We start from the raw sequence: 22,178 nt of genomic DNA, 5'->3' as shown, positions 1-22,178 counted from the left end.
TAACCAGGAGCTTTATCATGGTACGCAACATCAGCCAATCCAACAAGACAATACCCTAAGTTTCCCATGCAATATTAACAGGGCACAAAATACAGTGTATAGACCACTTAAGGAGGAAGAAAATTACAAACCGATTTCAGAGGAGCGCTACGCACCTTCACCTACCCATACGGCTCCTTATACCCCAAACAAATACTTTCCAACACCTAATCGGGCCCAGTACAAGAGATACTCACCGTCAACTCTGCAGAACACTGATCTAGCCCAGTATCTAGTGAGAAAGGAAATGGTTAGCTCTGGGCTCCTTGCCTTTGATGACCGTCCAGAAAACTATTGGGCATGGAAATCGTCTTTCCTAGCAGCCATAAGGGAGCTAAATCTATCTGACCAGGAAGAGCTTAACCTCCTAGTAAAATGGCTTGGGCCGGAGTCATCAGCACAAGCCAAGCGGTTAAGGTCAGTGCATGTTAACAATCCTAGAGCAGGTGTGTATATGATATGGCAGCGCTTGGAAGAGATGTATGGAAGCCCAGAGGTTATTGAAAATGCCCTACTGAGAAGACTAGAGACCTTCCCAGTCATCTCTAACAGAGACATACACAAGCTTGTGGAATTAGGTGACTTACTGAGAGAGCTAGAAGCTGCTAAAGAGGAGGGATACTTGCCTGGACTCGCATATCTAGACACATCAAGGGGTGTTAATCCTATAGTGGAGAAGCTTCCTTTCTCCCTCCGGGACCGCTGGATAGGGCAGGGATCTAAATACAAGGAGGATTTTCAGGTCCCCTTCCCACCATTCAGTTTTTTTGTCAACTTTGTATGTTCCCAGGCAAAGACCCGTAACGACCCCAGTTTTGCATTTAGTCTTTCCTCTACCCCAAGCCATGCCAAAGTCGAAAGGTCATCAAAATACCTCCCCAGAACAACAGTGACAGTCAGAAAAACGGCAGTCACTGCTACAACGACCTCTCCACAGGTTAATGCAGCTGCCAAGGATGAACCGGATAAGCAGTGTCCCATACATAATAAACCGCACCCGCTATCAAAATGTCGTGGGTTTAGAGGGAAACATCTTGATGAGAGGAAAACATACTTGAAGGAGAATTCAATATGTTTTCGATGTTGTGCCAGCACCAAGCATATGGCCAAAGATTGCAGGACAACACTTAAATGTAATGAGTGTGAAAGCGACAGACACATATCGGCGATGCATCCTGGAACTGCCCCTTGGTCGCTTGGTGAGCAGCTGCAACACGTTGCTGAGGACGAGCAAAGCGGGGAGTGTGAACCACGAACACCTCCTATAGTCACGTCCAAGTGTACAGAAATATGTGGTGGCTCTACCAAGGCCAGATCCTGCTCAAAAATCTGCTTGGTCAAGGTTTATCACGCCAACAATCCAAGCAAGGTTCACAGGGTGTACGCAGTACTAGATGACCAAAGCAACCGGTCGTTAGTAAAACCACAATTCTTCGATCTGCTAGACATTAACAGCAGTGAATCCCCCTATACTCTTAAAACATGCTCCGGCACAGTGGAGACTGCAGGGCGGAAGGCAAGTAACATTATAGTGGAGTCAGTCAATGGTAAAACCAAAGTGAAACTTCCTATTCTGCTAGAATGTAGCAACCTACCTGACGACAGATCAGAAATCCCAACGCCTGAGAGCACTAAATATTTTCCTCATCTCACTCCTGTGGCCGATAAGATCCCTCCTCTTGACACCAGTGCTCCTATTCTCCTCCTCCTAGGCAGGGACATTTTGAGCGTGCATAAGGTGCGTGAACAGCGTAACGGGCCTCTCAACTCACCGTATGCCCAGCGCCTTGACCTTGGCTGGGTCATAGTTGGAGAGTTATGCTTGAGTGGTGCTCACAAGAACGAAGAAGTTAATGTCTACAAGACACATGTCCTTCAAAATGGACGGTCATCTTTTCTTGAGCCATGTACCAACAAGATTCACATTACGGAGAAAGTACAGGGTCCAGTGCAGCCTAGTCTTCAAACATCATCTTACACCCAGGAGATCTTTCAGGAGACCTGTCGAGATGGTTTGGGGGAAAGTGTGTTTCAAAAAACTCCTAAAGATGAGAAACTAGCCATGTCAATAGATGATAACAGCTTTCTCAGAATAATGGAAAGCGAAGTGTACATGGATGACCAAAATCACTGGGTGGCACCCCTACCTTTTCATTCACCTCGCAAGCCCCTTCCAAATAACAGAGGACAGGCCACCCAGAGACTCTCCACTCTCCAACGCTCATTCAGAAGGAGACCTGACATGAAACAGCACTTCTTTGACTTCATGCAGAAAGTCCTCGACAACCAGCAGGCAGAACCGGCACCTCCATTGCAACCAGGGCAAGAGTGCTGGTATTTACCTACCTTCGGTGTCTATCACCCGCAGAAGCCTGGGAAAATCAGGGTGGTTTTTGATTCCAGCGCAGTGTTTAAGGGAACGTCGTTGAATGACATGCTCCTCAGCGGACCTAACCTCAACAACACTCTAGTTGGAGTTTTACTAAGGTTCAGGAGGGAGCAAATAGCCGTCACAGCCGATATTGAACAAATGTTCTATGGGTTCAAGGTCAGAGAGGACCATCGCAATTTCTTGCGATTTCTGTGGCACAGAGACAATGATCCTGATAAGGAGATAATTGACTTCTGGATGACTGTACACGTGTTCGGGAACAGCCCGTCACCCGCTGTAGCAACGTATGGGCTGAGGAAAGCTGCAGAACAAGGAGAACATGAACACGGCAAGGATGTGAAGGATTTCGTCTACAGAAATTTTTACGTTGATGATGGTCTCATCTCAGTGTCAAAGGAGGTTGACGCCATTGATCTCCTGCAACGCACCAAGGCCCTACTAGCCGAGTCCAACTTACGGCTTAACAAAATAGCCTCAAATAGTACAAAGGTCATGGAGGCCTTTCCTCCAGAAGAACGAGCAAGTGACTTTAAGGAAATAGATTTAGGAGCGGACCCCTTGCCCTCCCAACGCAGTCTGGGTGTAAGCTGGGAACTCCAGACTGACAGTTTTACTTTCAGAGTGTCAAGAGATGTGAAACCATTCACTAGGAGAGGCATTCTGTCGACTGTAAATAGTCTTTATGATCCTCTTGGATTTGCTTCCCCCATTACAGTGAAAGGCAAGGCACTTGTAAGAGACCTTTCCTTCGAGCAGTATGAATGGGACACACCTCTTCCAAAGCAGAAAGAGGCACAGTGGAAAGCATGGACTGACTCTTTAACTGAGCTAGAACAGATTCACATCCAGCGAACATATGTTCCAGTCTCCATGTCATGTTGTAAAACTATAGACTTGTGCATTTTCTCAGACGCTTCTATTATGGCAATAGCGGCTGTAGGCTATTTGCGTGTCTTGGACTCTGATGGAAAATGGCATGTAGGGTTTGTAATGGGAAAAACAAAGCTGGCCCCTTACCCCATGCAAACTGTGCCACGCCTGGAGTTATGCGCCGCAGTCTTGGCAGTTGAACTGGCAGAATTGATCCAATCTGAAATAGATGTAGAGTTGAAAGCAGTCAGGTTCTATACAGACAGTCGTGTCGTGCTGGGCTACATTCACAACAGATCAAGAAGGTTCTATACCTATGTAGCTAACCGAGTATCTCGCATTCGGAGCACCACCAAACCAACACAGTGGCAGTACGTGCAAACCGATGAGAACCCTGCAGACCATGGAACCAGGCCAATTCCAGCTGCTGACCTGGCCTCATCCAGTTGGTTACTTGGCCCTCAATTTCTCTGCCAGCCAAACACACGTCAAGAGGATGAGGCAGAATCGTTCGAACTAGTGCAGCCAGATACAGACAAAGACATTCGGCCTGAAGTCACCTCTTTTGCAACCGAAGTCACAGAGCAGTCTCTTGGATCAAAAAGATTTGAAAACTTCTCTACCTGGAAGAGCCTGGTAAGAGGCATGACAAGTCTCATTCATGTAGCAAAGTCATTCTCCGGTGAGATTAAGAATGATGAATGTAAGGGATGGCATCAATGTCGGCAGCCACACAACACAGAGCGCTATCAAGCCAAGACAAATATCCTCAAGGCAGTGCAAGAGGATGTGTATCAGGAGGAGATAAAATGTCTAACTCAGGGCATCGCAGTTCACCATCAATGCCCTCTTGTAAAGTTGGATCCTTTCCTTGACGAGAATAAACTGCTTAGAGTGGGAGGTCGAATACACAAAGCAGATCTGGAAGATCAAGAGAAACACCCAATAATACTTCCAGCTGGACATCATGTAACCACTCTCTTAGTCAGGCACTATCATGATAAAGTGGCACACCAAGGTCGCCACTTTACAGAGGGTGCACTACGTGCCACTGGAGTCTGGATAGTAGGAGGGAAGAGGTTCATATCCAGTATCATATTCAAATGTGTCATCTGTAAGAAGTTGAGGGGCAAGCCTGAAGTTCAAAAGATGTCTGATCTGCCCACTGACAGGTTGGCTAAGGACCCACCTTTCACCCATGTAGGACTTGATGTTTTTGGTCCGTGGAATGTTGAAACCCGGCGGACACGAGGTGGTGCTGCTGAAAGCAAAAGGTGGGCTGTCATTTTCAGTTGCCTAAGTACGAGAGCCGTCCACCTGGAAGTCATTGAGTCCATGTCGACCTCAAGCTTCATCAACGCCTTGAGGCGCTTTCTGTCCATACGGGGACCTGTCAGACATCTCAGGTCAGATAGAGGCACCAATTTTATTGGTGCATGCAGAGAGCTTCAGATTAACACTGGCGACCCTGAGGTCAAGAACTACTTGCAAGACCAGGGCTGTACATGGACCTTTAATGCACCTCATTCTTCACACATGGGAGGAGCTTGGGAGAGATTAATAGGAGTGGTTAGACGGATTCTAGATGCACTGCTGGTGAAGGATGGAGCTACCAGACTTACCCATGAAGTCCTAACAACCTTGATGGCTGAGATTATGGCCATTATGAATTCCAGACCACTGGTCCCAATCTCGTATGATGCAGAGATACCTGAAATACTCTCGCCTGCCATGTCACTAACCCAAAAGGCAAGTGTTACTCCCGCTCCCCCAGGGGATTTCAAATTGGACCACCTATGCAAGGGACAGTGGCGCCAGGTCCAGAGCTTGGCGGATTCCTTCTGGAAAAGGTGGAGGCTGGAGTATTTAGCAACTCTTCAGCCGCGGAGAAAGTGGACCAAGGAGAAGTATAATCTCCAGGACGGTGACGTTGTACTGATAAAGGACGTTCAAGCAAGACGCAATCAGTGGCCTCTCGGATTGATAGTTGAGGCCATTCCCAGCTCTGACAGCAGAATCCGCAAGGTAATGGTGAAGACCTTTAGCCAAGGGACAATTAAGGAGTATCTTAGGCCAATTAGTGATGTTGTGTTACTGATACCAAAAGGTAAAGAGTAGATGGTGGTATAACATAATTATACCAAGCGGGGAGTGTTCTGACTCCTATCAGTGTCAGTGCTTTGTTAATGTTATGTAGCGACATCTGGTGGTATGTGGAGTCATTGCGCTTGTAAAGAGATTGTCAACAGGTGTACATGCAGACTGAATGCTCCACCATTAGCGTTATTTGTCTATCCTTGGAATAGATCCATCAGTGAGTATGGTCGCTCACAGTTGTTTAAGTAGTTAAAACGTGTAGACGTTCTACTACTGTTGTTTTATAGCATTTATTTTCAGTATAATTCGGGTTAATGCTAATTGTGATGCTAACCACTAGCATGTATTTAGATGGGCTTTATATTCAGAGTTAGCAGGCTGTTAAGCCTCATTTATGATTATTCATTTGCCTGTGTTTTATTTAGCCCATTTATTTATGTTCTTTGAGTGAATCATATTGTAATATGTTCTGTGGTTATTATATTTATGATGATGCTGCACATATTTGACTGTAAAATAGTGTTTATTTTATACTGTATTGCAGTTTTACAAAAAGGAAAACAACCAAGATTTCAGTAAAGAAAACACTCAACCTGGAGTCAAGCCTACTGAGTCTTATTGTTGATGTTCGCTATCTGTCTAACAATACAGAGACGTATCTGCCAGGACAGAATACATGCAGTAAATCGGTATTGACAAAACCACAGAATAAAGAACAGCTCGCAGCATGAGCAAGATTTAATGTGTTGAATAAATTAGGCTTTTCCTTATGAACCATTTTTCCTTTGAATTACATTGTCAGATTGAAAAACTATTAGACAAAATTCAACTCGGTGCTCGGTTGCCATCGGGGTTCTTCTAAAATGTGTCTCAGTGTGGAAGTGAACTGTCTATGTGCCGCCAAACAGTCTTTGACTTGTTTTAATTTGTGTGTCCTTTTGGCATGCATGCTGTTGTTATCTCTAAAGGGGGCAGAATCTGCTTTTCCTTGATGAATCCATCATAAAGCCCTCTATGAAAAGGAGCATATTCTCCAACAACTACACTACTTGTTTAAAAAGGTAAATTAGAATGAGAATAAGAAACTGCAGCATCATCTCTATATATGTTTGAGGTAAGAAAGATAAGATGATGTTGTAGGTAAAACTGAGTCCGATTCAGGTGAATAAACTTGGATGCGGTACATGGAACAGGAATCCTGCCCTCAGTATTGACAGGGTCATATACACTTTAACTCCGTTTTGATATGAAAACAAAGTAAACCCTGAAGGAGACACGTCTCAGCAAACAGTCCTTTACCAGTGGAGTGTGGGTCCTTTTACAGTAATGAATCTTGAAAGCTTTCTCTATTTGCCATTTATTTTTCCCCTGTGCTTACCCATGAGTAGAGCTTGATGTTTTCCTCTGGCCAAATGACAGTGGGGTTTGGAACATCATGTGCTTTTGTGCTTGGAGCTAAATTGCGGCTCTCTAAATCTATTGGTGTGACAGTTCATCCCCAATCTGAGTTTACTTCACTCTTTGAGACTAGTTTAGTCTTCTTCCATGTAATTACCTTACCCAAGACTCCCATAAGGACTGGACTGAAAAGTACTTAACAGTATACTTCAGGTCAGATTAGTCCACAAGTGTAATTTCTTTAAATGCAACCTCACTATTTGTTGCTGAAGAGTGTGGCTGTGGATCTGATGATTTCTTTGGGGTTAATGCAGATAATCTCAAACATGATAAATGAGAACACACAAACGCGCATATATAATATTGTAACAAGGTTAGTAGATGTGGGAAGAAGGAGGCGGGAACCGGCGAACATTCAACAAAACTTTAATATAAAATAAACAAACAAAACGAAAGTAATGCCGGCAGACCCTCGCGGACGTCTGCCGGCCACACAAACATAATAAAACATAAAATAAAGTCCAGGCCTGGTCCTCTCTCGTCCTTCACTGATGTCGCTCCTCCTTTTATGCCTCCGGAGCTCCTCCGTGAGAGACTCGAGGCCGGCACGCCTCGCAGGTGACGCTCATTATCACTCGCGTCACCGGCCTCGCGCCGTTCCCTCACGGCTCTCGCCCGCCCTGCTCGTCACAAATATGTTAAGTATGTATGCAAATTTTATATTATGCTGCTGGCCTGACAATAGTAAAAATACAGTTTTTATTGTGAATTATTATCATTATTGTTATTTTTAATGTAAGTTTTATTTTTATTTTTAGTTTCATATTTTAACATATTTTAACTCCAGTCCTCAGTGTCACATGATCTTTCAGAAATCATTCTAATATGCTGATTTGGTGCTTAAGAAATACCTCTTTATTCTTCCTTTCTTTCTTCCTGTCTTTCTTAGTCATTTCTTTTTTTTCTTTGAATGCAATTTTTTCTTCCCATCTCATATTTGCAAAGATCAGCTTTGAATTTGCTCTCATAACTTTTGTGTTTCTTCACCAAACGTTTGCTTTTACTCGCAGAGAACATGAACGTTTTACACGTAAAAGCAACGTTTCTAGGGGAATGCAAAACTTTTGCGAGCGAAATATACACTATATTGCCAAAAGTATTGGGACACCCCTCCAAATCATTGAATTCAGGTTTTCCAATCATGGCCACTGGTGTTTAAAATCAAACACCTAGGCATGCAGACTGCTTCTACAAACATTTGTGAAAGAATAGGTCACTCTCAGGAGTTCAGTGAATTCAAGCGTGGTACCGTGATAGGTTGCCACCTGTGCAATAAGTCCATTCGTAAGTCCATTTCCTCACTACTAAATATTCCATGGTCAACTCTTAGTATCATAACAAAGTGGAAGCAATTGGGAACAACAGCAACTCAGCCACGAAGTGATAGGCCACATAAAATCACAGTTGGGGTCAGCTCATGCTGAGGCGCACAGTGAGCAGAAGTCGCCAACTTTCTGCAGAGTCAATAGCTACAGACCTCCAAACTTCGTGTGGCCTTCAGATTAGCTCAAGAACGGTGTGTAGAGAGCTTCATGGAATGGGTTTCCATGGCCGAGCAGCTGCATCCAAGGCTTACATCACCAAGTGCAATGCAAAATGTCGGATGCTGTGGTGTAAAGCACGCCATCACTGGACTCTAGAGCAGTGGAGACGTGTTCTCTGGAGTGATGAATCATGCTTCTCTGTCTGGTAATCCAATGGACGAGTCTGGGTTTGGCGGTTGCCAGGTGCCAAGTGTAAAGTTTGGTGGAGGGGGGATTATGGTGTGGGGTTGTTTTTCAGGAGTTGGGCCTGGCCCCTTAGTTCCAGTGAAAGGAACTCTAAATGCTTCAGCATACTAAGACATTTTGGACAATTTCATGCTCCCAACTTTGTGGGAACAGTTTGGGGATGGCCCCTTCCTGTTCCAACATGACTGCGCACCTGTGCAAAAAGCAAGGTCCATAAAGACATGGATGAGCGAGTTTGGTGTGGAGTAGAGTTCTTCACAGGTCCAAAAATTCATACCCGAACCCGAAGAGACCCGTAAATGTGCTTCACGGAACCGACCCGGCCCGACTATTATTTTGAAAGTTGGACCCGAACCCGTGCAGAACCAAGAAATGCCATAAATGTACTACCCGGACCCGTCTAAGCTGGACCCTAACCCGACCGGACCCATCTGGACCTGATCGGTACATAGGTCTATTCCACAGCAAATTGCTATTAATAAGTCAATAAACAAGTGGCGAAAATAAAACGTGTTGTCTTACCTAATATTAGTAGGCTATAGCTTTCTCCCTTGTACCTGACTGTGATGCACTTGCCAAGAAAGTTCATCCGTTATTCCTCTCTTGCCGGTTGAAATGCTTAATCCACTCATTATTCCAGCTTTAAAAGTTCACTTGCTGTCACGATGACAATTGCATTATTTCGTTGTATCTAGAGACTCGAGTCAACTCACATAATAAAATAACTTTGACTGTTTGCCCTTTTGAACTACAATAACGATTGCTTGTTCAGTGACATGGCCGCTGACGTTAGCATACTTATTTGCGGTCATTTCTGTGCTTTCTGAGCCGAGTCTGACCAAAACTTTTATATATAACAAGACGGCATAATGTTATTATAAAAACAGGAGAAAGAAAATGCGCTCGCATGAGACATGCACGTTAGCTGGAGCAACCTGAAACATAAGCTTTAAGCGTCACAGATTCGACATTCATGTGATAGTTCATATTTTGTTAATGATTTGAAATAGGCTATGTTATTTAAATGCGAATGTGCAAGGCTACAAGCAGTTCTTGAGATTTGAATTTTGTTTGCATTACTGTTGCACACGATAGGAATAGTAAAACTCAATGATCACCGTTTGCTTGCATTAACTCCGCCCGCTCTGCTTCTGATGGCTGGTGTCACTCGTGTTTTTTCACCTTATTTCCTGGCTCATACTTTGCAAGTTACAAAACACGCACAGCGCTGACTGACTCCCAACACGGACGGGTCATCTCCGAATCAAATCGGCTCGGGTATACACACAATGTTAATCAGACCCGGGAACTGAAGTAATAGATTAGGACCCGACCCGGATCCGGCTTACCATTTAAAATATAGTCCCGAACCCGTACGGGTCCCGGGTCGGGTCCCGGGTCCTTGGGTCTCGGGTCTTCTTTGTAGACCTCTAGTGTGGAGGAACTTGACTGGCCTGCACAGAGTCCTGTCCTCAACCCGGCAGAACACCTTTGGGATGAATTAGAGCGGAGACTGTGAACCAGGCCTTCTCGCCAACATCAGTGCCTGACCTCAAAAATGCGCTTCAAGAAGAATGGTCAAATATTCCCATAAACACCTAAACCTTGTGGAAAGCCTTCCCAAAAGAGTTGAAGCTGTAATAGATGCAAAGGGTGGGCCAACTCCATAATAATCCATAATTAAGAATGGGATGTCATTAAAGTTCATGTGCACGTAAAGGCAGGCGTGCCAAAACATTTGGCAAAATTGTGTATTTATTCATCCCATCTCATGAATATTTTTTCCATCACCATGTCACTTTAGGGGCTCTGTAGAAAACATTTGTGCCTTTCAGGTTTCTCTGATAAATAGAAAGCTGAAAAGAAAAGCTCTTATTTGAAATATAATTATTATTATTATTATTTTTTGTAACATTGTAAATTTCTTTACTGTCACTTTTGATCAATACTAAGCAGAACACACACACACTTTTTTTAAAAGGGTTTTCTCCCGCCCAAAAAATCAATTGATAGCGCCTGACTATTAAACACTGACAGGCAAAGTGTATATTTATTGTTTGCTGGTGTTATGGGAAACTGAGAGGAAATTATGGATAGAATTGTTGTAGAAGAGGTTGAAGAGAAATATGTATGTCTGTGTTTGCACACGCTCCAGGTGCTGAAGCAGCATCATTCTCAATAACTCTGAGTTCCATCTGTCTCTTTCGATCTCTCCATGTCTTTTTTCATATTTACTCTCTTGAGGGGAGAAATAGGAAAATAAGAATAAGACTCATAAGCCTAAAAAGACTCTCATGCAATCTTCAAACACAAGGTGACATATATTTTTAATCACATTCATCTGTGATCAGTCAGATCTGTTTCGTCCAGGTCCATGTGTCATTTTTTTTAAGACTAAGAAAAGCAGACAGGTAATCTTTTACTTCTTTAAGAGGAAATGAGTGGCTTTCAATTCAGATTATTCCAGTGCCACTCTCTGTCCTTCATTTCCACACTTTGCCTCTTGCCTTTTGTGTTGAGGATGAAGTTCAATTACCCTCTTGTCAAACAACATCATTTTCAGGTAAACTGAGCAGTGAATTGATTTGGCCCACTCTCTGAAAGCTGTGCTGTCAAACCCAAGTAATTGATGGGTTTGTGATTCGTGGCTCCACACTCACTTAACGCCAACCTCAGTAATTATTTATTGGCCAGTGCATAAGATGGGCTCTGCCAATCACTTCTCACTCAGTGTCTGCTCCAGTGCTCTCTTCTATGGTAATTTTTATACTTCACAATTCATACATTTTCTAGTCTGTCCAAGGAGTGTGAACTCAGATAGGTGAACCATGAAATATAAAAACTTATTAGGCTAATAAAGGCACTGATCTTTCACTTTTATTTAATTCAGCCATGTCATTCTCTTACAATACTGTGATTGTAGAATAATCTGATTGTGTACAAAAATAATAAACACATTTAAACACACATTCCCTCTCTTTCAGAGCCGGAAACATGCAAACAAAGTGCGTCTGTATTACATGTTGCATCCAGTAGATGGGGGATGTCCAGCTAAGAAGCTTAGAACAGATGATGTGAGTATTTCATCCTATTCTTTTTTTTATTTTTTATTTTTTTTATGAGCATTTCCAGCCATTGCTTTCCACAGCCAACCAGTAATGTGCTTCATAAACCCCAGCCATTAAAAAAACACTTCATTTTGTGCACACATTCAAACATTTAATTTAATAGACTCAAGTTTTCTTGTATAGTTATGATGCAAATACCTTTTGAAATCAAAGTAAATAAATTTGAATTACAATGAAGCACACTGCATCTGTGGACCGTTTGGCTGCTGTTAAAGGTGGGGTTTTTTTTCAAAAACGCTGTTGGACATTGTTGATAATTTAAGTCAACCCAAACAAACCCACCCCTCTCTTCATTGCTTCGCCTCCAAAACTCACCCTCCAATCCTAACCACCCTGCTCCGAGTCGGTCTTGAACACCGATCGCTGCTGGCAGGTGAGTCGAGTGCTCTAACAATGATGCCAAACACCGTATTCTCTAGCGGTCGTCAGTTTGCAGTGCACAACTCTCATTATCTGGCCACTGTTACACACACAATGCGAGAGTGGATGTCTGTTTATCATAGCTGACACACAACAAAATAATGCTTCAAGAAAAATAAAGAGCAGATGATGCACAAATGACAAGGAAGCACAAAAAAATGAACGTTCGGTACACAAGAGTAAACACAAAAGAGTGGAGGTGATTTTGACCAGCAGATTTTGAACGAGGGCAAGTTATGTTCAAGAAACAAATAAAACAAGTTCAATTCAAGTCTAACTCCACTCTGAACTTCAGCCATTTTCGGCGATGAGTCTCGCTGAGATGATAGTCAGTCTGCTGTTTTTCTCCCAGTAAGACAAAGCAAGCTTCTGCTTTATTACCATGTTTGATGGGCTATTTACACAACAAAAGGGGTTCACAAACATAAGGTTGTGTGAATGTTGCTGGGATCAGCCTTTTTGCACTCTCTGCTGTGTAGAGAAAGTCTATGATTCCTGTGGTTTTTGCAGATGTTACATGTTCTTCAGACTGCCTCCAAACAAATCGACAAAGCTCTCACAACAGGAGGCCAAATGCACATCTAAATGTTTATGTGAGAGTCAGAGATTGCAAAATCTCATACCCACCGGCTATGGGATGCAGTTAGAATTAAATGATATTGAGCGCTGTATACTGTATGTTTTATTGATATTCCTATATGGCCATAGTAATTGTATACATCATTAGACAAGGTATTGAAGTGAAGACACTGGCAGAGAACTGCACTTACTCACAGCAGTAATGAAGGTGATTAGTATACGATTGTGTAGGGAATTTCAGTGGCCAGATTTCGAAAGACCATGTGCTGCTTTTTCAACTGAACTTTAACACTCAGCTTGAATCAATAGTAATAACGAAAAGACATTCAAATAGTCATCGATCTATGTCATGTGTCAATAGGCTCTGCACACAAACTAGACTTTGTGCAACTTGGACAGCAAATTTTAATGAGCCATTACCCACTGAAGCTAATGTTAATGAGGTAGAAATATGGACATGTCTTGTCATTGAATACAAATCATAGGCCAAAACCTGAATTTTTTTCTGAGGGGAAAAAAGAGCCAGTTCAAAAATAATAATAATAAAAAAAATACTAAGACATTTAAGAGACTAAGTTAGAGCGTTGTCAGACCTGTAGATTATATCTTAAGATGAGGAGGCTCTTTAGTTTTGAACTGCGATAATTAATGTGTTCACCCACAGAATAAGACATTGCTGCTTTTTATGTAACACATTTCTAACAGAAAGACTCAGGAGGCAAAATAACATAAATATTTTAACACAATTTATTAACAACCAGAAAGTTATACAACGAGATAAAGTAGGCCCCATCCGTAGCACGCATCCAAATGGTTGTAGGCTCGGCATATCCTGCCCGGAATGAAGGCAGGGGCGAAGCCGACCCCCCACATGAATATGGATAGGGACCATCCTGGTGGTGGTGGGGGGGATGGAGGTGGAGATTGGCGTCAGCATCTGCAAACTCAGATAAGTGTAAGTGCCGATGCTTTATACCAAGTGTTCAATAATGATTGGTTAGATCTGATCTAATGAATGACATAACATTAGAGTCTTCTCGGCAGAACTTACGCTTAAGCTTACATTTTCCATAATGAATTATGAGATAGCTTGGTTTGTTGGATCATTGGGTTGGATTTCTCTCTCACCACAAGCGAACTGCTCCAGAGGTCGTTTTTAATCAGGGCAAGACCTCCTTGTTCAGCTGATCTCGTACTGATTATTTTGGTGCGAATTTGAGCGTGATTGCTGGTGTATTGTATGCCCAAACAAAACTGAGCTAAGAAAGAAATATTCTCCAGGTTACAAAAGCAATGGCTCCAAATGAGCCAGGTTTCGTTTTGTTTTTTCAAACAAATCATATGTGACCCGAGCTGAAAAAAAAAACGAGTCAAAAATATCGATTTTGGTCGAATTTGAGGTTTTCACAAAAACGAGATCATTAATCCCTCATCTAGTGATCCAAGTGCTTCAAATAGCATTTATAACATCTAAAGGTATAACATCTAAAAGTATCTTTATTTGTATGTTTGTTTTTTTTGTGTTTTGTTTTTGAGAGTAGTACCTTTCCTTTGTCCATTTAAAAAATGCAGTTTTTCTCTGCTTGCTTTACCACTCGTGCTTCCCCTCTGCAACTTCCTCATTAGTCCAAGTTTGGTATCGTTTTAAAGCACAACATTCCAACTTTGTGAATATTCATAACGAATTTTTGATGGCCCGAGTTTGAAATGATTAAATGTGATTTTCAAATTCGTGCTGATGTAAACAAATCGATCTTACTCACGCTCACTGACAGATCAGAAGCGCACAAAGACGCCTCAGACAGCGCCCTATCCCGATTTATATAAACAGAATTACAGTACTTCAAAATATTGAAGTACAATTTAAAAAAATAAAAAATGAATATATATATTTTCCTATAGATATTTGGTTTTGACGAGGTGTGTGCCATTAGGTGTTATTACCAGGGATTTTAAGGTATGGTTGTTAAGAATTTTGTTTTGGAATCTTCAGAAAACTCGATTTTTTTTCTCAAAATTGACTACGGACTTCAAACAGGTGTAGCTCAGTCATTTTTCCAGATTCCAACAAATTATACATAATTTTGAAGGTTTTTTCTTAGAGGTTGTAAGAATAACTATTTTTTTGAAGATTTGCTCATTGTGACTCATTTTGCCAGCATGGGTCACATATGACTCCAGAAGACTTGAAATATACTGTAGCATGTGAGTCATATAAACCACTTTTATGATACGTTTACATTTTGTGGGGAGAGGGGGAGAGTGAACTGTTAATTTAAACCTTAGTTTGAGTTAATTAACTTATCCTAAACATTACATTTTTTTCCCACTTAAATATTGAGTTAATCCTCTTACACTCTCTTATCACTTATCAGTTAATGTACTTCTGAAAATCAATATAAAAATAGTGCAAGATGTGGAATTTTTTTGTGATTACCTTTTCCCTGTCATTAACCTAAAAACGTGAAAACTCCAGGAGTCGGAAGGCGTTCAGTCAAAATCAGCACTTTTCACAGTGGGACTGAGGGAGTAGAGTGGAACTGAAAGCAATTATTTTTCCACTACATTGCCCTTTCTGATATTTATAGATCAATGAACTTTACATGGCTACTGTTGTGTTTATGCTGCTCTCAGATATTGTTGTAATGTTTTTGACTCTGCAGCAAGAAAAAAATGGTGAAAGTTTTGTGCCAGCAGTTTTACTTGTTCAGAAAAGGCTTAGATCTAGTGATTTTCTTCATCTCATCATTACAATGATGTGTATGTTTTTCCCACAAACACGCAATAACTTTTCTACAGTTTAAATGTTAACTGTAACGTTGAAATGTTAATAATTAACTTAATTTAATTATTTTGTCAACCAGTCCAAATGTACCTGTCAGTCAGTCAGTGCTAGACACAAAGTGCTACCTGCATTTTCTTTTAGGTTGTTTTTTTTTTCTCCCCACTCTTTTCTCAGAGCATAGGTTTGTGTGAAAGTAAACTGGTCCTTGACCAGTGTGGAGAAGCAAATTCCACCTGCATTAAGAGTCATTGAGCAGCCAAGTTCTAACAAGCTGTCCTTTGCTCTCTCAACACCTAATAAAGCGGCAGCAGATCGTACAGGGGATCACTGACCACATCCATCTGCTTAACACAAATCAGCTGTCGGCAGCAGCTACTAATAGCTACATGGTCCCCTAAGGACACTTTAAAAATCACTCCCCAAGTCTCTAGCACTGTAACTCTATGCAGGGGCTGTGGCGGAGGATACAATTAGCAGCCTGGGACAACTTCTGCACTGATCGAATAGCCCATTGGATACTTACTCCTGTTTAATTAGCAGTGATTAAATCACCCCCTGCTGGGGCTCGAGTTTCCTGGGGAGAGGAGGCAGACGAAGTGCACGTGGAGGACCAGAAAGAAAGTAGAGTAGTACAAGAAAGTGAGCTGGAACTCAAGCTTGGATCTACAGCTTTTGTTCTAGTTTTAGTTTCTCTCAGTTAATGACAGATCAGTGACTGTGTGTGGAATGTCCAGACGAGATGAGACTGATATAGCCGTTTAGTTTCCTGTTTACATTTACATTTGAGTTTACATTTATTCTTATGCCGTTTGTGTATTGGTAGAACTCAGGGTTCAGGGATGCACGTCAGGTTTCCCCATGCATCAATAATCACAATGTGTAAGTTATAAAAACACTGAATAACAGAATTATGTTTTTACTGCATGAAATTACTTAATGAGATATGTGCACAGATAAGATTTTTAAGAAGTTTAGACCTGCTCTTCTGCTGCATTCAGACATTTATACTTGTTGTAAATTATGTAATGTCAGTAGTTATCATTTCTGATCAGTGTGTTTAGTATTATTTATATACTCTTATTTATTAATATTTTGATTTATCTCCAAGTTTTGTATTTTCAGTTTTCATTTTCATTTTAGTTTTGATTAGTTTTAGTAATTTTGTGATGTGCTTTTGTCATTTTTTTTTTTTTTAGTCTTTTTAAATTAATATTTCTGTTTAGCTTTTATTTAATTTTAGTACATCAAATTAAACTTATTTCTGTTAGTTTGCCAATGGATAATGTCTAATTTTCCTTTAAGTTTGCATCTTTTATTTTATTTTAACAAAAAGGATTCTTAATAGTTTTAGTTAAACAACACATTTTCTGATTTGACTCACTTGCCATAGTTTTAGGCAAAAGTTTTGTTGAAAATCCAGGAATTTTCTGTAGACCACTGGCTATTTTATTTTGAGAAACCCTGCTCTATCGATTTATGTCAAGACTTATCAAATACTATTTCCTGGTCCAAACTTTAAGCTAAACTTTTACAAACTTGCATTGTACATCACCAGGGCAGGACTTGTGGGGGCTGGGGGGCCTTGGGCTTGAGATTATGTTTGGGGCCCTAACTACACTACAAATGACCTCAATAAGAACATCATGGAGTAGCACCAAATATAAAATATGTTTTGAGGTTCCTAGCAATTATTATGCAACATAGCCTAGTTAGTTTAGAGGTAATATTAAATGGTCATTATAATACAATAAAATACAGGATGTACTCTTTCAGTTGAGAGAAGATCAAAACCCTGAAATAACACTTAATGCAATAAAGCCAGAGATGAACACTATTTTTAAATTTATTGTAAAATCTGTGTCCTCTTCTGTCAGATTCTTAAATTTAATCAATAAATTCAATCATAATAAAAAGTCACTTTATGGCTATTACCAAACAAATGAAATCGGTATCAATGAAATCCATCTTTGGATTTACACGTACAATTTAATGCAGCTCTGACGTGGTGTGAATGGATTTACACAGCATTTATAATTGCATAAATTATGTTAAGAGACTTATGTTTTAAATATAACATTTTTAATGTACCAATATTAAATGATTGAAAAAAAAAATCAAACAATAAGCTATATAATATGTAAATAAAACCGTCAGTAGGTCACTGTCTTAATGAGTGAGATGAATCCTTCATTCAGTCCAGTTGTTTAAAATGCTAAAACTTGCAAATGACTGTATTTATGAATGAGAATTGAATAATTTACTCATCTGATTCATTCAAATACGCAAACACAGTGTTGCTCGGAGACGCATCGATTCCGGTGTTTGTTGTATTTTCTTTGACGGAGCAAAAACAGAATGTGTGCTCTTAAAATCATATAATTTAGTGGAAAATTAATATAAATTATAATTATCATTCTCTGCAAATAAATGAGGCTTAAACATATGAGAATTTATCAATATTTTTCTAAATGTGCACTCTTTTGGGCTAAAATCCTTAATGGAACTGTTTAAAGTAGCCATCTCATCACAAATAAATGGAAGCAGACACGATTCAATACATGTGTCCTTCTATGTGAAATGATGAATACCAGTTTACACTGTTTGATTATGGCTTCGAAGCTCACAGTCAGAAGTTATTAGCCTTGACTGGCCCGTTTATAGCCATTGCTCACACTTACCCGACAGTGGAAATGCAGTTAATAATTTCTGACTTGCATATAACAGATCAAATCAAAGTAACATAAACGGATAAAGCCCTATTGGGCGTTGTCCATGGGCTGCAGCCCAGTCAAGCCCAATGGTAAGTCCGGCCATGTACATTAGTTTCTGGGCTCACATTGTTTTATATTTTGATATTTTTCTAATATTTTAATGATTAAGATTAAGAAGATAAGTCACTGTCTGGCCAAATGAGATTTCGCTATGAAGATAAATGTTAGGATCATGATTTTTCTGTAGTACTACAGCACACCGTTACTGTTTATTGTTTGCTTTTTTCGGATCTGATTTCAGATTTTACAAGCGGATATTGATGTTCTGCTGAGCTTACACATGACGTGAATGAAAATGTAACTTGTACATCAGTTTTCTAGTATCTTGGCATGGTATTTAAACTTTAACCTTGTCAGAGCCACAGGCTAGTCTTGAGATGCTGATGTGCAGGACACAAGTTTGAACCTGAACCTTAAGGGATAAATTTGTAAGAAATAAATATATTTATGGCCTTACAAGATAAGTGTCTCAAATATGGGGATGGTTTTATACAGTGATTTTAAGTATCTGTTGGATCCTGACTGATGCAATGTGAACTGACAGCACTGCTTGCCATGGTTGGCATAGCATCCGGTTCTCATGGAGACGCAGACCAGACTGAGTCATGGGTTCTCTGACCTTTTTTTTTTTGTGTGTGTTCTGTCTGAAAGTGAACACTCTTCCATTTTTGCTGGAAGAAATTTGTAGTAAATGATAAGAAATGAAGAGTTTCTTTGCAAAACGAGATGACTCCGTTTTTTTTTTAATTTTTCAAAAATCTTGTTTTTTGGTTGTGCATTCCAATTAATATCAATTCAACTGCAGTTGGTTTGTTTTGATTTAAACCTTCATAACTTAAAAAAGCTAAGTAGCACCATAAAACAAAATAATAACATGATAACATAATAATAAACATGTTTTGACAAATGTTAAAAACGGAGTTATCTCGTTTTGCAACGAAACTCTTCAAATATAAGTGAATAATCATTATAGTGAATATTTCTTCTCTAGTTAAAAGCACATTGTTCTTGTAGCATTTGGTTTTGAGGATTCTGAAAGTGTGAAGGAATAGCTTCACAGCTGTAGAACAATATATACTGTGTAAACAGAATTAAACCTCAAAAGGTTTTACACTAAAGCAATCTCTATGAAGCCCCCAGAGCGCTTTCACCAGCAACTACTGCCTGTGAGCCTCAGACACAATTGCTGAACTTAGGTCTTTCATTGTTCAGGTTTTTTTTTTTTTTTCTTTGCGGCATTCAGGCTTAAGCATCAGATCAAAACACCTAACAACAAACTAACAAAAAACGCATAAAGAAAATAGTATATACTCTAGCTTTTGAAAGAAAGGTGTGAAAGGTAAAAACATCTTTGCATTTTGTTTTGAAGGTGTATTGCTGTTTTTATGTTGGCACTATGTATATTTAAAATGTGATGTGATGTGTATTATTTGTGACATTGTTACCAATACATCATTACTCTCAAGCCAAATAATTTGAGGCAGTTTTATATTAGATATATAATATTACATAATAAATGTATAAATATATGTAGGCTACTATTTGTTATATACAGATGCCATACATAAAAATATAACAAAGTGTTTGTATTTGTATATACATACACTTTCCTTCTGGGACTCACTGATCCTCTGTGTACATTATCATATCTCCTTATCTCTTCTTGATATTTGGACAGCAATTACAAATTCAGCATCTCTTTCCCACAGGCTGGTTCTGCTGTTCCAATCAGATGGTTATCGGCTTCCTGATTATTCCATCACAGCCCTGATGAACCCTGTCAGACTCTTAACAGTTCTGTCTCTGCTTAGTTGGGCAATAGGCAGTCATTTGTCACTTTGAATTGACTTTATATGACACTGCAGAGATATGCAAAAAGCAGAAATGTGTGCCTATTGCACAAATGAAGCACTAACAAACTTATTTCCACTTTTAAACTCTGAACTTTTGAGTTTATGATCTCAAAGTTTGAGTTATATGATCTCAATATGATCCTTGAAATACAGTAAGTAAATGGAGTTACTGTAGCATGTGGGCAACAGCAAAGAGGGGTTACTAAGATCTGCACAGGAACCAACATAATATGCATCCACTGGAGGAAAGGCAACAGTTTAGTCAGGTTATGCCTAGTTTGATTTTATTCTCAGCAGTTGTCAGAAATGAGTGAATGACAGCATGAAGTACAAGTGAAGTTCATTTAAGAGTATGAAATATGATACTATACTATACTTTTTTTTTTTTGTAATGCCAATACAGTGAATTGAATCGAAACTTCATATTGCTTTCTAAATAATAATATTGATGATCATATACATGAAGACAACATTTTGTTGTCGAAACCTATAGAGCCCCTAAAGGGACATGGTGGAGGGGTGCTAGTTCTGTGCATACCCTGAGATAAAATCCTGCACCCTGGCTGTTTGAAGCATTTTAAATACTGTTCAGTAGCGCAGATGCTTTATTTACAGGGTTTCCGGGATAACCGCTGTAATTCTGCTCTTCCATCAGTGCCCTCTGCTTCTCGTGCACGTTGTGCTTGTTTACATCTTTGACGCAGAATACAGTGGTTTTATGCATTTTATATGGTTGATGGGGAAAGTATTCTTAAAATGTATTATTAAAATTTGAATAATTCATAATAAATTATTATTCATGATATTTTGAAGCATCTACGATAACAATATCATGCATATTCATTATTGTCGTATATCATATAACCGAATATTGGCTCATGAAATGGAAATGGAAAAATGCTCTAAACTGAGTAGAGTAGGCAAAGGTATTCATGGGCATGCATGCAAGCAGAAAAGATTAGCATCGCCGAAGCTGATGATTGTTGAATGCAAAGAAGCTTAAAGGTGCTAAAGAGGATGTTTTGTTTTATACATTTTTGCAATATTGCTTGAAACTGTCTTTACTAACTGATAAAAGACTATTTATTAGGTGCACTGAAAGGAATAATATTACGATACATCATCTGTGCACGAGGTAGGGCCTTAAAAACATCAGCCAATTGGCCCTCCGGCTTGTCAATCACTGCCGTGACGTTCCTTGTGAGAGACATGTGCGGATTGGCCCTCTGGCTTGTCAATCACTGCCATGACATTCCTTGTGAGAGACGCGCACGGTTGTGCGCTCCAGTAACTTTCCACACTCAACAGGCGCCACATACAGTGTTTTTGTCCCGAGACCGGAGTAACAACTGCAGATTAGGAGTTACCTGCCGTGAGTCCGACATAATGAATCCACGAACACGACACAGCGAATGCCGGTGGTAAACACTCGTATTCCAATACTCGTGCACGAGTTTTGGGAGGCGTTCCCTTGAAACTGAGCAGGAGGGGGGTTGTTCTTACGCATGCGCTCATTTCAAAAACTCAGTAACAGTCTTTGGTTTCTCAGTCGACAAAAAGATCCTCTTTAGCACCTTTAATTGTTTGAGTGTAAATGGTCTGCATTAGAAAACAAGCATTTACCAAGCATTCATCTCGAGTAGAAAAACAATGCATTCTGTTTACTTGGGTCATAGTTGCAGTTCTTTAAAATGCAGTGTTTGTTTATTTTCAGTTAAAGTGATCTTCGTAATTTAAAATATTCTCTCCTTTTCCAACGTAATATGTAGGGACAACAATAAGTCATGTGCTTGTTGATTCCCCTGAAGAATGTTCTGCTGATGAATCCCGATCAGCCCGAGACTGCAAGAAGTGGTTCAACCAATGGCAGGCGTTTTGGCATTAAAAACACATTACACCTTCAACTTTTAACATTGAGATTTTATAGTGATAAAAAAAAGTAAACTTCTACTTTTCTTTGCTAATTCCTTAGCATTTAGTGAATTTACACTTTTACATAATTTGCAGAATTTTACAAATTTTCATTAAAAAAATGTACAAAGAACGGAAGGTAGCG

At 40.0% G+C, this 22,178-nt stretch overlaps 1 protein-coding gene across 2 annotated transcripts in view; it reads left to right on the top strand.

The window, feature by feature from the left end:
* zmat4a (zinc finger, matrin-type 4a) overlaps positions 1-22,178 on the top strand; it is a 114,386-nt gene that overhangs the window by 31,735 nt on the left and 60,473 nt on the right. For both annotated transcript variants that reach the window (XM_067407321.1, XM_067407319.1), the window contains exon 3: positions 11,571-11,660. In XM_067407321.1, coding sequence (XP_067263422.1) covers positions 11,571-11,660 — 90 coding nt within the window. The remainder of the gene's footprint in view (positions 1-11,570; positions 11,661-22,178) is intronic.

Source organism: Chanodichthys erythropterus, chromosome 13 (assembly GCF_024489055.1).
Source record: "Chanodichthys erythropterus isolate Z2021 chromosome 13, ASM2448905v1, whole genome shotgun sequence".
In the NCBI taxonomy this organism is placed as follows: domain Eukaryota; kingdom Metazoa; phylum Chordata; class Actinopteri; order Cypriniformes; family Xenocyprididae; genus Chanodichthys; species Chanodichthys erythropterus.
This window is presented reverse-complemented; position numbering and strand designations above follow the sequence as displayed.